The 14,378-nt window shown below is 38.9% G+C and overlaps 1 protein-coding gene across 5 annotated transcripts in view; it reads right to left on the reverse strand.

Annotated features, from left to right (window-relative positions):
- Positions 1–14,378, reverse strand: part of PPP1R9A (protein phosphatase 1 regulatory subunit 9A) — a 150,357-nt gene that overhangs the window by 67,237 nt on the left and 68,742 nt on the right. For all 5 annotated transcript variants that reach the window (XM_042801701.1, XM_042801704.1, XM_042801703.1 and 2 more), the window contains exon 3: positions 129–261. In XM_042801701.1, the coding sequence (XP_042657635.1) occupies positions 129–261 (133 nt within the window). The remainder of the gene's footprint in view (positions 1–128; positions 262–14,378) is intronic.

The raw sequence follows: 14,378 nt of genomic DNA on the forward strand, positions 1-14,378 counted from the left end.
TCTAAAAAGTCACTGTGACTACAACAGATTAATGGAAATCCAAGACAGACTCTGTAGGCATGTGTGGACTTCCTCAGACTTGTAGATCTGAGTCACACAAACTGGAAATGGCACACAGAACTCCATACCTTTTTCTAGTTCAACTGGGAAGAGCTCCAGCTTTTCCACACGCTTCTCGAGTTCATATTCAGCAGATGCAGCCACTGGGTCAACTTCATCATTTCTCCTGTCATAGTCTTCATTAGAGTATGTATTGAAAACCTGTGGAAACAAATCAAAAATCACTGAACTATCTACTCCAGAATGACTGTCAACTCATGAGAATAGCTACTGATTTTGTCCTGTGATGTTGCAGAGAGTGAAAAGGCTTTTATATGACAAATTTCTCCTGTTCATTCAAATTTCAGATTTTTAAATTTGTGCTTTTTCACTCAAATAAAGCACAAGTAGGGTTGCAAAAGTCAATTGAGCATAAATGATTTGTATTGTTTGTGATTATAAATGCAGAAGGTGATCTTGAATGACTAAATTGACCTATACTTTTCAATTTTTAAAACATATGATTCAACTTACTAAGAATGAACTATTAGTAAAGACTCACAGATATGACAAAGCAAAATACATTGAAATTTTGATCTGTATACAATCTCTGTTTCAGTCCCTGTTCATAATGAAGTTCCAGTTTGCTTTCATCTAACCAAAGATAGACCTGAAGATTACTAATCTAGATTTATGCCACCTATGGATACCATTAGAGATTACACTCCATATTATGTATTAACTTAATATTAGGAGGGTGATATACACAGCCATGGGTATTTTTTAAGGAAACCAGGTTTACAGCTTTATTTCAGTGTTAAAGCAGTAATTTAACATTGACTGCATTAACCTGGTAATATTATTTACACTACTTTCTATCATACTTTCTACATGAACATGGTCACCAATCAGAGATTTTTCAGATGTTCAGTAAATTCAAACAGCCAGGAAAGCGTATTTTCATATTTTAGAGGTGAAAGTTTGCCAGCCTAACTCACTTAACTGTCCATATTTGGCAATAATGAAAAAATATGCATTATTAGTGGCAATAATTTTACCAAACTTCAGTTCCATGCATATATCATGTTCATTACTTCAAATAAAGGAAAACAATTTCCCATATCTCCTCTTTCTCTTCTACAGGCACCCTATACAAGATAGAATTATGCAGCCATGTTTTTCTGTATGACTGTTCCTCTTACAATATAAAACACTGCATCATGCTATGTTGCTACACGTACACTCAGATCTTCAGAAGCCTGCTCTCTTACAGCCTCGCTCGGGGGCTCCTTAGCCACTGCCCCTGGAGCAAGTGTGCCAGCGCAGTGCCAGGAGCTGAGCTCATTTTCACCTGAGGCTCTGCCTGGCCAAAAAGCTGTTTAGTGCAGATTAGTTTCTTTTAAATAGTAAATACACTAAAATTGCAATACAAAAATACTGTTCAATACTATCGTCAGTATAGTAACTGTGTTATGGCTACTGTAAAGCTACTGCAAAAAACCTCCCAGCTTTATGTAAAGTTGTGGTTGAAAAAGAAAAGACGCTAGTCACTCTGTGAAAATTTTAACTCCTGTACTTCACATCAATGTGAAACAATCAATTGCTTCTTCCAAGAAGACAAAGATGATAAACGCTTTACAAGAATCCACAAACCTCCTATCTCACATTGATTTTTAGTGATATTGATGCAAGAAAAAGGCTGTTTAACTAAATCATGTTCCTAAGAAGCCTTCATAAATATATCCAAAAGCTGAGTAAAATAAGTCATGTACTAAACACTGTCCAATGCTGCTGAACATTTTATGCTGCTTTAGTATGTATAAGATTGAACAAAAGACTAATGCAGAAATAAGCGTAAAGAAATTTAACAATTTACTTGGTCTAAATTAACCTGAATAATCTATGTGCAAGTTCTGGCCACGCAACACACAAATGGAGAAACTGTGCAAACAGGCAACCCCTTCAAAATGTAAGGGATCACCTTCAGCTCCCCTCAGCTTCTGTTTGTGAGACAGCAACTGCATCTGCATTGGGTATTTTGTAAAGACTCTGAACAATGTATTTATTTCTGCTCTTGCTGTTAACCCCACTGGGTGTTTGAACTCCCAGTTAAAATGGAAGACAAAACAGAAGGTGTCCATACCTGCTTAACAGCCTGACAGGGGAGTTCTGAAAAGTCTTTTGTTACTCCCTGTCTTTGACAGACCTCTTTTACACAAGATAAAGCCTTCTTCATGTTACATACCTCTGCCTGCTGCTTCTCAAAACACTTGAAAACAGGAAGAATGATGAACATGGTTTTCTATGTAGGCCAAATCAATCTGGAAAACAACCCCCAGATCTAACGATGCTGGCCTGTATGTACTGAAAAAGAAGCAGCTACGGTACAGAAGGCCATCCCATTTATTTTTTGATTGAGATGTACAACTCACAGCAGCCATCTCTACCCTGACACAAGAACAGATCAATCCAGTCAGAAGAGCCCACTCAGGAGCAGCGACTCGACCCACCCCGGCAGCTCCCCTTTCCTGCGCTTTGCTCTCAAAGATGACTATGAACTAAGGGTTTCATATCCAAACCCAATCTCATTCATGCTGACATCAACCAAAATAAGGATCAATCAGTAGAGCTAGAGCCAACAAATATATTACTGAACTAAGGTTTGACCACCAACCTTTAGGTCTGAAATGCAGCAGCTATGCAAGCAAGGGCAGGTTAAAAAACAACTGCTGTGAGTTTAGCTTGGATTGTCTCATTTATCGACATAACAAGAGACACCTATGTTTCAAATGTGGAACAGAGATGGTTGTTATCAAGAAGAATGGAGATACAGTCACTAGTTGTTCAAGGATGGCAAGAGAGACAAATATTGCTTGCTGAAGACAAAGAATAGAAGAGCGTGAGGTATAGGGAAAAATAATATCACAAAATTAGTATATTTATTTCTGGATTCCTTTTCATCATGCTAAGTCATCCCATTCTTTCCTTTTTGTTCAATGACTGGCACTAGTATATTGTGGCAGCAGTTTCAGATTTGTTGCAAAGTGACTGGATATGCTTCAGGATAATCTTTCAAAGCACCAAATCATACACTGAGTTCTTGTTTGGGATGATCTTTCTTGAACCACATTAGATAGAAAAGAATGCTTCTTGCATCCTGCTCACTGTTTTGGAATATTTAGATTCACACGTGAAGGGAACTAAAGATACTTTTGGTGGTGAATACAGTTATTATTATGTCCCCAAATATATCATTCCACTCTTAACTAGTATCTTACCTAAGCATTCAATCTGAGACTGTGGGATCACTGATAGCATCAAGGTAAATGTTTCCTACCTGGCATTAACTCACTGCCTTTTGTACACTGGTCATATCATCTTGCCCACTGTCTTCAACACATGTTTTGATTAGGGGAAAAAGGAGGACATTCTTGTATGTCATTTACCTCCATTTGCACAATCACATTTAATGATTGACTGATTCTATTAAATGAATCTCCGGGTGTTAAAATGAAGAAAATAAAATTTGTCCTTGGAAATTTTCTTTCTTTCTGAAATAATCTATCCCCCATAATAACAAACTGCTTGCTCAGTACAGTCATGAGAACTGCCACTCAAAATTTTACTTTGCTAAAAATAAAATAAACAGTTACAACTTTTTTCCGCAAAGTGTGCTTAACTTAAGTAGACCTACTTCACCACGTCTGTTGCTTCTGTGTTTCCTAGAGTGTGCGGGGGATTTCATACTCATAGGAATTTTCCCATTCCCTGTGATTTAACAGATTTGGTTTTGCCATCACACTTGTGAAGTACCCACTACAATAAAGTCTACTGAGGCATTACTTAAAGAAAGCTCTTTTTAAGGAAAATCCAATACATCATCTTAATCTCCGGTTGTACCTCTCCAAGTATTTAGTAAAAAAATAAATATCCATGGAATTCACCTGTGATGTTTAGTAGGATTTACAACAGCACTTGTAATCCAGCAATGGAAATAAAACTGTATAGTCAAAGAAGTGGGTATTATTGTTTGGCACCCTGGGTGGCACCCTCAGGGAAGTCATACACACACATACAGGACTACTTGCTTCTCTTTCAGAGAGCAGTGACAGAGCACAATTTAGAAAAGACATGTCACTAACTATAAAAATATGTTGCAGACTCTAATTCAGAAAAACCCCACACATTTTTGTTCTAATACTTCATTTTATGAGTAAGACCAGAAAGATGGAAAGTGATTATTCTTGGAAAAAGGGAAAGTTTTATACATTGGGGCATTTTCTCATAGTTCTCAACTACCAACAACCTCTACAGAATTTTGCTGTCAGTAGGTAGTGACAACAGTTTTGTTTTGTTTGTTTGTTTTTTTTAAGGAAGTCAGTATGGAGATGAATTATGAAGAATCATATGAACCATGTTATTAGTGTTGCGTACTGTAAGTTCTGCAATATAAAAAATCTCTCATTTGATGTGTTTAAGAAAGTCCCAAACATACTGAGTATACGCTGGATATACCTATACCATCTTTGCAAGTTGTGCTAAGGAACAAGACCTGGTCCCAGGTTCAGCTGCTGCTGACTGCCTTGCTGTCCATGCTTTTCACCCCCTCCAATGACTAGTGGCCACCAAAGAGAAACAACTATGCAAGAACTGAGTATTGGTGTACAGCACCTTGTTGCAGTAGCTGTTTCACCCTTTCAGTTATTCAAGTCTAACACACGCGTAAGTAGTCTCTCTTATGTGCAATTCTTGATTACACCAGGTCATTCCATGTCAGGGGCCACAGCTAACATGCTGGTGATCACTGTGTAATACCAATTATGAAACCATGACTTCCACCCACTACTTCTACGCTGCCATAATGCCTGCTCCTCGTGCCTCTGTTCAGGAAGCAAAAACAGCATCTAAGATCCAACCCAGCCATCTGGGTGAGATGGATCACCATCATCATGACAGGAAAGCAGCACTGAAAAAAATGGCACGAGCACTTACAGTGAGCGTTTGCCAGCAAGTCATGCCTCTAGCATCCCTTCTGTGGAGGGGAGTAGGCATCACAGCCACTACCTCACCATAATGATGCCATGTAAGACCAATAAATTACTACTTTTCCCCAGTATTTTCTTATTTCTGAAAATTCAGGGTAAAGGCTTTGTAACCCTGGTGTGATAGAGGTCATTTTGAAAGTGGTGGTGCGCCATGGAGTGGTTATTACAACCTGTGCTCCTGAACCCATCACTGCCATTACTATACATGCTGCTGGTGGCCACCAACAAGCTGAGCTTGACATTACTGGTTAATCTTCAGAAGTACTCTCTAGCAGATGCAGAGTTATCAATGAGCAGAGGATAGCACCTGCCAGCAAAAGAGACTGTTATTGCTTGTGTGAACAGTTAACATTGCTGAAACCTCTCCTCAAACCTGCACAACAACCTATCTACCTTCTCTTTTCCATTCATTACTGTCCCTTGTCAAGAACATACAAAGACACTTGTCAGAGGCACCTTCTGTCCCATTACGGAGAACAGAGATATTCAGTCACACCTGCAGGCATAAAAAGCAATGCAATTAGCCTTGGGATGACCCAAAATCCTCTCTCTTTTTTTTTTTTTTTTTTCACAGCTAGCAAGGCAAGACCAAGGCCAGAACTTGCATTCCCTGGGTCTTGTATGGAGCCATGGTTCCAGAAACAACAGCCACATACTGTAAAGGGACTGAATGTGGCTTCCCAGGGGAACAGCCAATGCTCACTGCTTTAGTGCATGTTTCTTGCTTTAGTATGTATGACAAGCTCCATCAGAATGATAATTGGTATTATTAGCCTTCTTGTGTGTCATTTTTAAAACTTTAAAAATTTGGAACCTTTGTTCCACACCGTCTTTGCAGACAGCAGCAGCAACCAAATGGGTCATCTCTCCACACATCCTGGTGAGAAGCTCTGAGAATGATCAGGTCTTTTTCTGGCCATACATCATTACTGTGCAAACATCCAATGCAGGAAGGTAAATTTACAGAACTACTTTATAATTTTATCTTTTTATAACTCATCTCCAGGGTGTGCTGTATATTCACTGAAGGAGAGTCACAGAACACTCTCTCATGTGGAGGGAAAAAAACTGGGCACAGACAGTGTCCATAGTTGAAGAGCAAGGACCATAGAGCACAAATTAATTTTTCCTATCACACATTTTCTTCTCCAAGTGAATAGATTTGTCCTGCACTGAAACTGGGAGAAAACAGAAATGTTCAAACACTAAAGGGAACCAACCAACCTGACACTATGGATGCATCCTTTGGCAACCTTATTTAAAAATACAGTAATAATAATTTCCTTTGGCTTGTTCAGCCACATATACACTGTTCACTTTGGGAAGATGAAAACCCTAAGGTTGTCTAATGCAGATATAGATGGAATTCATAAGTATTTTGTATCACAAGCATTACTATTAATTACAGTAACAGCTGGAATTTCAGACAAGTTTTGTTGTGATTGTTAGCAAGACTCCAAATAAGAAAACATAGTGGCTAAGTCATTTGGATGTAGGACATTCAGAAAAATATTACCAGTTGCGGATGACACCTGCAGTACTTTCTCAGTCTAGAGAAGTCTTTAAGTCTAGAACAGCATGCAGTAGCACCTCCCTTCCCTCTGTGAGGAGGAACAGGTACATTTGCAGGGTAGCTGCCAGCTTCTTCAGAGCAGTTTTACAATCATCTCATGTTTTGAATATACTAAACTAGACTGCTGGGCCTCCTCCACTAAGGATGAAAAATTCTCCTGTGAGAACTAAGGAAGAGCCGTAAGAAGAATCAGGCATGTTCATGGACGTGACACTGACCTACAGTGTTGTACTTGAAGCAAGCTGTTGTGAGGAGTATTCCTGCACTGTACCCCGTAAGGGCAGGAGGAAGGCACAGCACTGAGGATAACCTCTGGCTGTGCTCAAGAAGCTAAATGAGAGGAAAAGAATCAGTTTGACCACCCATTACCTTCTGCTTGAAAGTCTCACTACAGCATAGCTTCAGGGAGGAGAGGAAGCTCTGACGATGTCTGAAATAGGTGACTTCTTTTTTAGAGTCTTTTCTCTGCAATGTGGTCGCTTTGTCAGTCAAAGGCAGTGAGTCAGTGAGGAGGAGCCACCACAGGCTTCCTCCCGCTTTCCTGGCTTCGCACTCCCCTAAAGCCTGCGTGGGCATCAGCTGTCACTAACGCTTCAGCAGGGAAGCACCAAGGAGACAAATCTTCCCAAGAAGCAATTGCAGGGATGAGACACAGATGGGAATCTGACAGTTGCAATACTGAAAGAAACTGATTGTCTAACACCAAAACCAAGCCTGGGGTTTCCTTCAGAAAGCTCTTGTAAGAGAAAGATCTGTTTTAAGCAGCCTGAAACTTGCAAAAAGACCGTACAGCAGATTTTAGTTTCTGAAATCCTACAGGTATCTGGACCCTAGACCTCTCCATCCCAGAGAGAGCTCTTCTGACATACAACAGAGAGCCTGAAGCAACTGCTGACATGCAAAACCAAACTGTTCAATTTGTTGATACAAACTGGAAAATACTGTTTCTGAATATTCTTGTTTTAGGCAACTAGCACATGCTATCAAGTCTTCTGTCTGTTGGAACAGTCATGAAGACCACTGTCTAGTAAAAAAACATAGCATCACTGTCCTGCAGCAGCACCAACACATCTCAGCTTGCACCCATACAGCTCCGTCCACCACAGCCTGTCCTGCACCTGGCCTGTCTATGGGCAGAAGCACCCGACTGATGCTAACCCCAAACCGTGCCACAGTCACACTGCCTGGTGGGACACAGGCATTAAACTGCAGGGACTAGTCACAAACATTCATCAGGCCTGTGTGGTTTTGCTTCCCAGTATAAGCAGTTTAACAACCAGGCAGACCTTACTCTTAAGCTCATTTCATTGAAACTAGTATCTTATGTTCCCTACAGTGCAGTTTCAGGCCCAAACACGGAACTGAAATTGCTTCGCTGGTACTGATGGATCATCTCTTGGTATCAATGATGAGAGGACATACCTGCTCACTCTCTTTGACCCCTCCACTGCGTTCACTGCTGTTAAATCAGAAGGTCCTACTGTTTCAGCACTGAGGGGCTGCAGGGACTGAAAGTAACTCAGCTAAAATGCTCCAGTCCTTCCAAGAAGGATGCACCAATCTACAGCAGTGCATCAAACTGCTCTTCCACTACAGATCCCTTACCTGAGCATTTTAAATTCTACGTAGCTCAACACTGACATATTGGCATAAAAATGTGGCCTTCTTGGCACCCTAAATCAAGCAGAAGGCCAACATTGCAGATTTCTCTTTTTCTCTGTCATCTTAAATTTTCTGTGTACGAATAAGCTTTTTACCCTGTCTGTCTGCTACTTGTCTCAGTTTCAGGTGTGACTTCTTGAAAACATGTTTTCATCAAGTAATTTTCTAGAATCAGTGAAGTTATTTACTCTACAATTATTATTTATTCAGTTTGTACTTGTTTTATTGATGATGTACTAGTTTTGTTACAATTTGTTACAGTTTTGTTACAGTTTGTTACATTACTACTTGTCTACAGAGCTGAAAAATACACAACTAATGTTGCTGGCAATGAAATGTGTGCCCCATGTGAAAACTTCATGCTGTTACTCTTAATTAAGACAGGTCAGAATAATTAGCAAGTGAAAATAAGCCCTGGTACTGAAGAGTAAAACCAAAGCTAATATATATCTTCTCTTACAGAGTAATTTATAATAATGTAAAAAATTTTCCTGATCATTATTTGTTTACTAGTATAACAGGTGAATCCTACATACAATGGTGATTAAGATCTCCTGAAAATACTAAGTTTTCATATTAGTGCTATCTAAAACTTTTATCCTTGAAGGTAAATTAAATTTTTACTCAGATAAGTAAAGTAGAGGATAAGTTAAAATTTTTATAGTGGGAAATTAACACTCAGCTGAAAACATCGTATACCGTGTGTGGTACTCTAAGGAGGATCAATGAAGAGATAAAAGATGCTCTTTTCTCAGGGTGAGTTTTCCTCACTCTTTATGAAGGGACTCTTTCCCTTCTTAAAATATCCAATATGGAAAAAAACAAAAAAAATCCAGCAGTTCAAGTCTTACAAAAACTAGTTGAGTTCTGAGAAACTTCTGTCCTCCAGATACCAGGTCTCGTTTTGACTCCATCAGTGACCCAGGAGAGCCGCTTCCTCCTTCACGGGGAGAACAGATACCCCTCTGACTTCACCTGGGCTTTCTTAATGTAGTGTATTTTTCAAAGCCTCTGCCTCCCTCCTCCACAACAGCCTGTATCACTGACCCAGTCTAAGGCTACCCTGACAGAGATAATCTCCAGTCATTTGCTAATTACACTCAAAGCCATTGCCAAGCAACGGTCCTCTTTCAGAGATTTTGGAACATGAGATCTCTGCAAAGCAACAAGCACTGGGACAATACTTCAATAAAGCATTTAACAAACAAAACCATCCAGGATGCAGCCTGCCCCACCACTACTGCCAACAGCAGTTCAAAACCAGGGAGAGAGAGAAAGGCTGTTCTGCAGTTCAAGAATAAGTTACTCTAAGTGCTTTCAGTGACAGCAAACTCCTGCTGAAAGGGAATTTCTCGTAGGCTGTAACTTGGACTAAATTAAACTCTGCAGTGGCAGAATGTGAGCTGTCCCATGCTGCATCAATTTAGAGTGGATTCAGGGTCCAAAGCCCATTGGAAACAAGTGCAACCATAGCCCTTGCACCACCATCTCTTCATACCTTTTAAGGGCCTTGAGAACAAGATAAGCTCCTTTGAAACCAAATTAATACTTATATACTTAAGAAGCTATACGAAATGCAATGATGGTCTCATAAACACGGAGGACTCTTCATTATACACCACCTAGTGCCCTTGTTCACAATCTTGATCTAGTGCACAATGAAAAAATTAGAAGTGGAAACCAAACTCCCTCCCACGGGCACGACTCCTCATAGACCAGGCCTGACCTTTGGAGCAGCAATCCAACTCATGTGAAACTCCAGAAACATCATGTCATGAGAAATAGATATGACATGAATCATTGCTTTCTTTTCTACACAGACAACAATCTATGGCCTCTAAGTTGTTGAGGGCCTCTATATCAAACCTGGAAAAACTTCAGCTGTTTTTCTATGGCAACCCTAAAACCCCAAACAGTTCACTCATTGGAAAATATCGAATTACTTCAATACAAAAGTTTGAGAATATTTGTCTGCTCTTTTTTTATTAAACTCTCTTTACATGCTTTCACCATGTAACTTTGTAGAGTATCTCAACATTAGACTTACCTTTTGCTGGAAGGCAATCTAAGTAACTCAACTTGCTTATCCTGAAAGAGTCACTTCAGTCAGACTTGAAAAGATTCACTGGTATCAAAACATGGCTCACATGGAATTTGCAACTTGCACAGCTATTAGGTTTGCTGTGTCTCAGTTTTGTTTCAGTAAGTAAGTAAAACAGCATGGTGCGCTGAAACATGGAGTTGACAAAGATATCTGAATATTCCTGCTTTTTTTGCATATAGTGACTGGTTACAATTCTGTGAGGGTTTTGTTTTGTTTTGGTTTGTTTTTTTTTTGTCATAAGCGTTATTACAAATGGGAAATTCCAATACTGTCCTGTTCTTCTCTTATATCAGTGGTACACACTAAATGATTTTCACTGAATTCTGTTCGATGAGTTTTGCAGACTTGGGTCTAAATCTTCTTGGGCAGTGGGTTGCCTTCTGTAATGCAGCAGCTTGGAAGCAACAGTATAATGGATGAATAAAGGACTAGCAAGGTAACTGCCCTGAGTCTTACTGATCATATATGAATCCCAGGAAGACATTTTAAGTTTTGTGTACTTCACAAATACACTTCATATGCAATTCATTAATTTGCCCTGACCTTGACTTTTTTTAACTCTATTTAGTATTACTGGAAGTTACTGAGAAAAATTTATTTTGCAATTGTTTAAATCTTCTTACTGTTTGTTTTTGGTCAGTAATCCACAATTTAGAAATAGAGAATTAAAATCAGGAAAAAACCTTCTTCCTTCTTGTATTTTTCATAACAGCAGCTTGACAATTACAGGGAAAAGAGCCAAGAGACAAGCTCCACTGTATTGGATTCCCATAAAGCTCAGGGTTCCTCTGAAAGTCTCTCCTGCCAGACTTCTTTCACAGATTCTAGACAGATCAGAGATCTAGGTACAGCAATTTAACACGTACTGACCTTTAAACCTGAATGGCTTTGTCTGACTATAACTGCACTCCTGTTACAGGTCAATGTAAAAACATTTGCCTACACGTTGAGAGTGTCTCCATCCAGCAGAATGAAGAAGCAGTTGCAACAAGAGCACATCAATAGCTATGCTACACAAAAAATCATTAAAGTATCAACAGGAATATTTAAGAAGAAAATTCATTTCCAATGTGACAGCAGATATCTTTTAACACTCTTTTGGCAAGCCCCTCTATTTCCAAGGTAACAAACTAGCATGCTGAAGAACTCTCTTATCTTTGAACATGAGCATGAAAACGAGAATATCTGTAGTGAGCTGAGTTTGACAAATTAATTATAATACAGTACAGCCTCGAGTCTGGACTTCCGGTGTCTAAACAAGTTCGAATGGATAGGAGAGCACGAGACAAAGTTGCAATTTCTGTCCCTAGACATTTATTCCTGAATCTGCTGCAGTATTTCTTCCAGATTCTTGCACTGCTGCCAATTTACATCGTAACTGAGGATGCTATTTTTTTTCTGCCTTCGAGAATGTGACACATGAGCTGGCCAAAAGTAGATGCTGCTTCTGGCACCAATTAGTACAGACTGCCATACAGTAGCAATGTCACCAGGAATCAATACGTCAGTGTTTCTTCTCCCCGCAATCTCACTCTCTCTCAGCCTACAAGTCAAGATGTCCAAACACAGAGTAAAAATGCTGCAAATGTTCCGTGGCAAACATGTGAAACAAAATATTGATTATTCATAAAACATTCATAATTCTGTTAAAAATAAATCTCAGCAGAGATAAACTGTGTAACCTGAATATTCACTAAAAATGAATCTACGAAACCAAACTTTCATATGCAATTCCTTTTATTCATTTACAGATGTCAGAACTAGTAAGAAAATAATTCAAAGGAAAAAAAGGGCAAAAAAGTGATCACCGGCATTAACTTAGAATATTTGCTGAATAAATTATAGAGACAATTCATCCAACTCCAGTTTTATTGCAAATTTATGTCATATTTTATAAAATGAACAAAAATTAATACCATGCTTTTATATATTAGATATATATATTAAATATACATATATTTAAAATGTCCTATAAATAGTACGCATTGTTATCTATCCCTTTACTTAAGGCAGAGATGGAAAAAGTTAGGTGGAAACAGTCTGACTTGGTGTCCAATTTCCTCAATATTATGACATCAATACAAATCCTATTCTGCTTTTTTGAGGCGCAAAGTTGCAACAGCCCCAAAGGTTTTTTATGACTCTCCAATGTACCTTGTCTCATTCCTAGCAGTTACTGCATTTGGTACTAATTTGCAATCTTACCTGCACTGCTGCAGATGCAGCAAAGACTGAGTGAGCCGGGGAGAAGGATCTCCAGTGCCAGACACCTGAAGACTTTACAGCCTTACCTCAGACCAAGGCACAATAAGCTAATGCACTTCCACTCCAGATCATAGTGGGAACCATTCTGAATCTCTAAAGCTGTCTCACCATCACCTTCCACAATAACTAAGTTCATCTAAAAATCTTAAATGAAGAAATGCTTTTTTTTTTTTTTTTTAAATGACAAATTCTTACTTAATGAATTCTTTATCTGAGATTGGATTACTAAAAAAGATAGTCCCATGGTTTAAAATGACTGTGGGAAATTCTATTAAGAAAAACTCAGAGATGTGTTAGACTCTTCCTGTGCAGAGTGCCAGTGCATAGGCTTTTCATTACTTAAGTCCATGGCTTATGAGTGAACCTTAAGTATGACACTCGATATTAGACAGCCCTTCAACCGGCCTTCTGTACAGGGTAAATGTAATCCCCCAATTTAAGGTGGCACATGTTACAGAGAGTATTTTTTTAGTTCCTAGTACAAGCAGGTATTTTTCTACATTGAATAAAATGCTTGTGATTCTAAGGAATCTAAAGCCTTTGGTAGCCCATTGCTACGTTCACATTAACATCACCATGTAGTGATATAAAAGAGACCAATTAATGGGGTGTTGCATTAATTTGGTATGAGTGTTGCACCCACTCCCACCAAAAACCAGCCGTTCAGCCTGTTAATGCCATTGCTTGTATATAAAAACGGACAAACAGGCAGAGGCTAAGAGGATTAACAGAAAAGCTTCAGTAATACAGCAAAAGGTTTGCTATATTTTGTAAACATCTTTCAAATGGAAAGTGCAATGCAGCATTCTCAGCGCCAGATCACTACTCAATTACTTCATATTGTAGACTTACCAATCCCTTAATTGCACCTGCAGGCAGAATTCATTTTGGCTGACTGCATTTTTTCTAATGATAGTTTCACATTCGCACTGGTTAGCACAATGAATTGCATCCTAGTAAGATGTAAAACTGCCCAGAGTAAGCAAAAGAATGTTTATCCATTAAGCATTCATAGCAAGTGTATTAACATTACAGTTAATCACACCAATGTTTCAAAAATCAGCCTGTATTTCCAGAGGAATTTATTGTCCCTAATGCCTCCTAATATGGTAGGCAGGGTAACAGAAACTCTAACACAAGCCAAGAACCCGGGTTCCCTGGTCTGACTGCATAACTGGTTCAAACACATCAGCTCTAAGTGCAATCTAAAATATGGCATTAATGGAGCAAGAAACAGAAGGTTACAAATGTGTGTGCATAGTATATCCAAATGAACAGACAAAGAGAAAGAAGGATCATGGGGATAAGCTGGTATTAATCAATAATGTCAGCTTGGGATAAGACTACAGCAGTAATGCCACAAAGTGGGGATTCATGATAAATACATTTAAAGTGACTCAATTCAACACTATTTTTGGACATTTTTCAACTTCATTGTTTGCTATTACATCAGATAAAAAGTCTGATATTACTCCCTTGAAATCAATAACAAAAGTAACTTCATCAACCCCAAGAAGAAGAGGTGGGAGTCTATATTATGATTTTCACCCTACACCTCATTGTATAAAAACTAAATGAGCACAGAAACTACAATGAGTTTTTCCCACATGAAGTACTTACACAATTCTACTCTTTGTGTCCAAATTTACTGCATAAATTCAGATTTGTAGGTGTTTCCTACATACCAATC

The sequence above is a fragment of the Tyto alba genome, unplaced genomic scaffold, assembly GCF_018691265.1.
Source record: "Tyto alba isolate M040663 unplaced genomic scaffold, T.alba_DEE_v4.0 Super-Scaffold_38, whole genome shotgun sequence".
Lineage (NCBI taxonomy): Eukaryota > Metazoa > Chordata > Aves > Strigiformes > Tytonidae > Tyto > Tyto alba.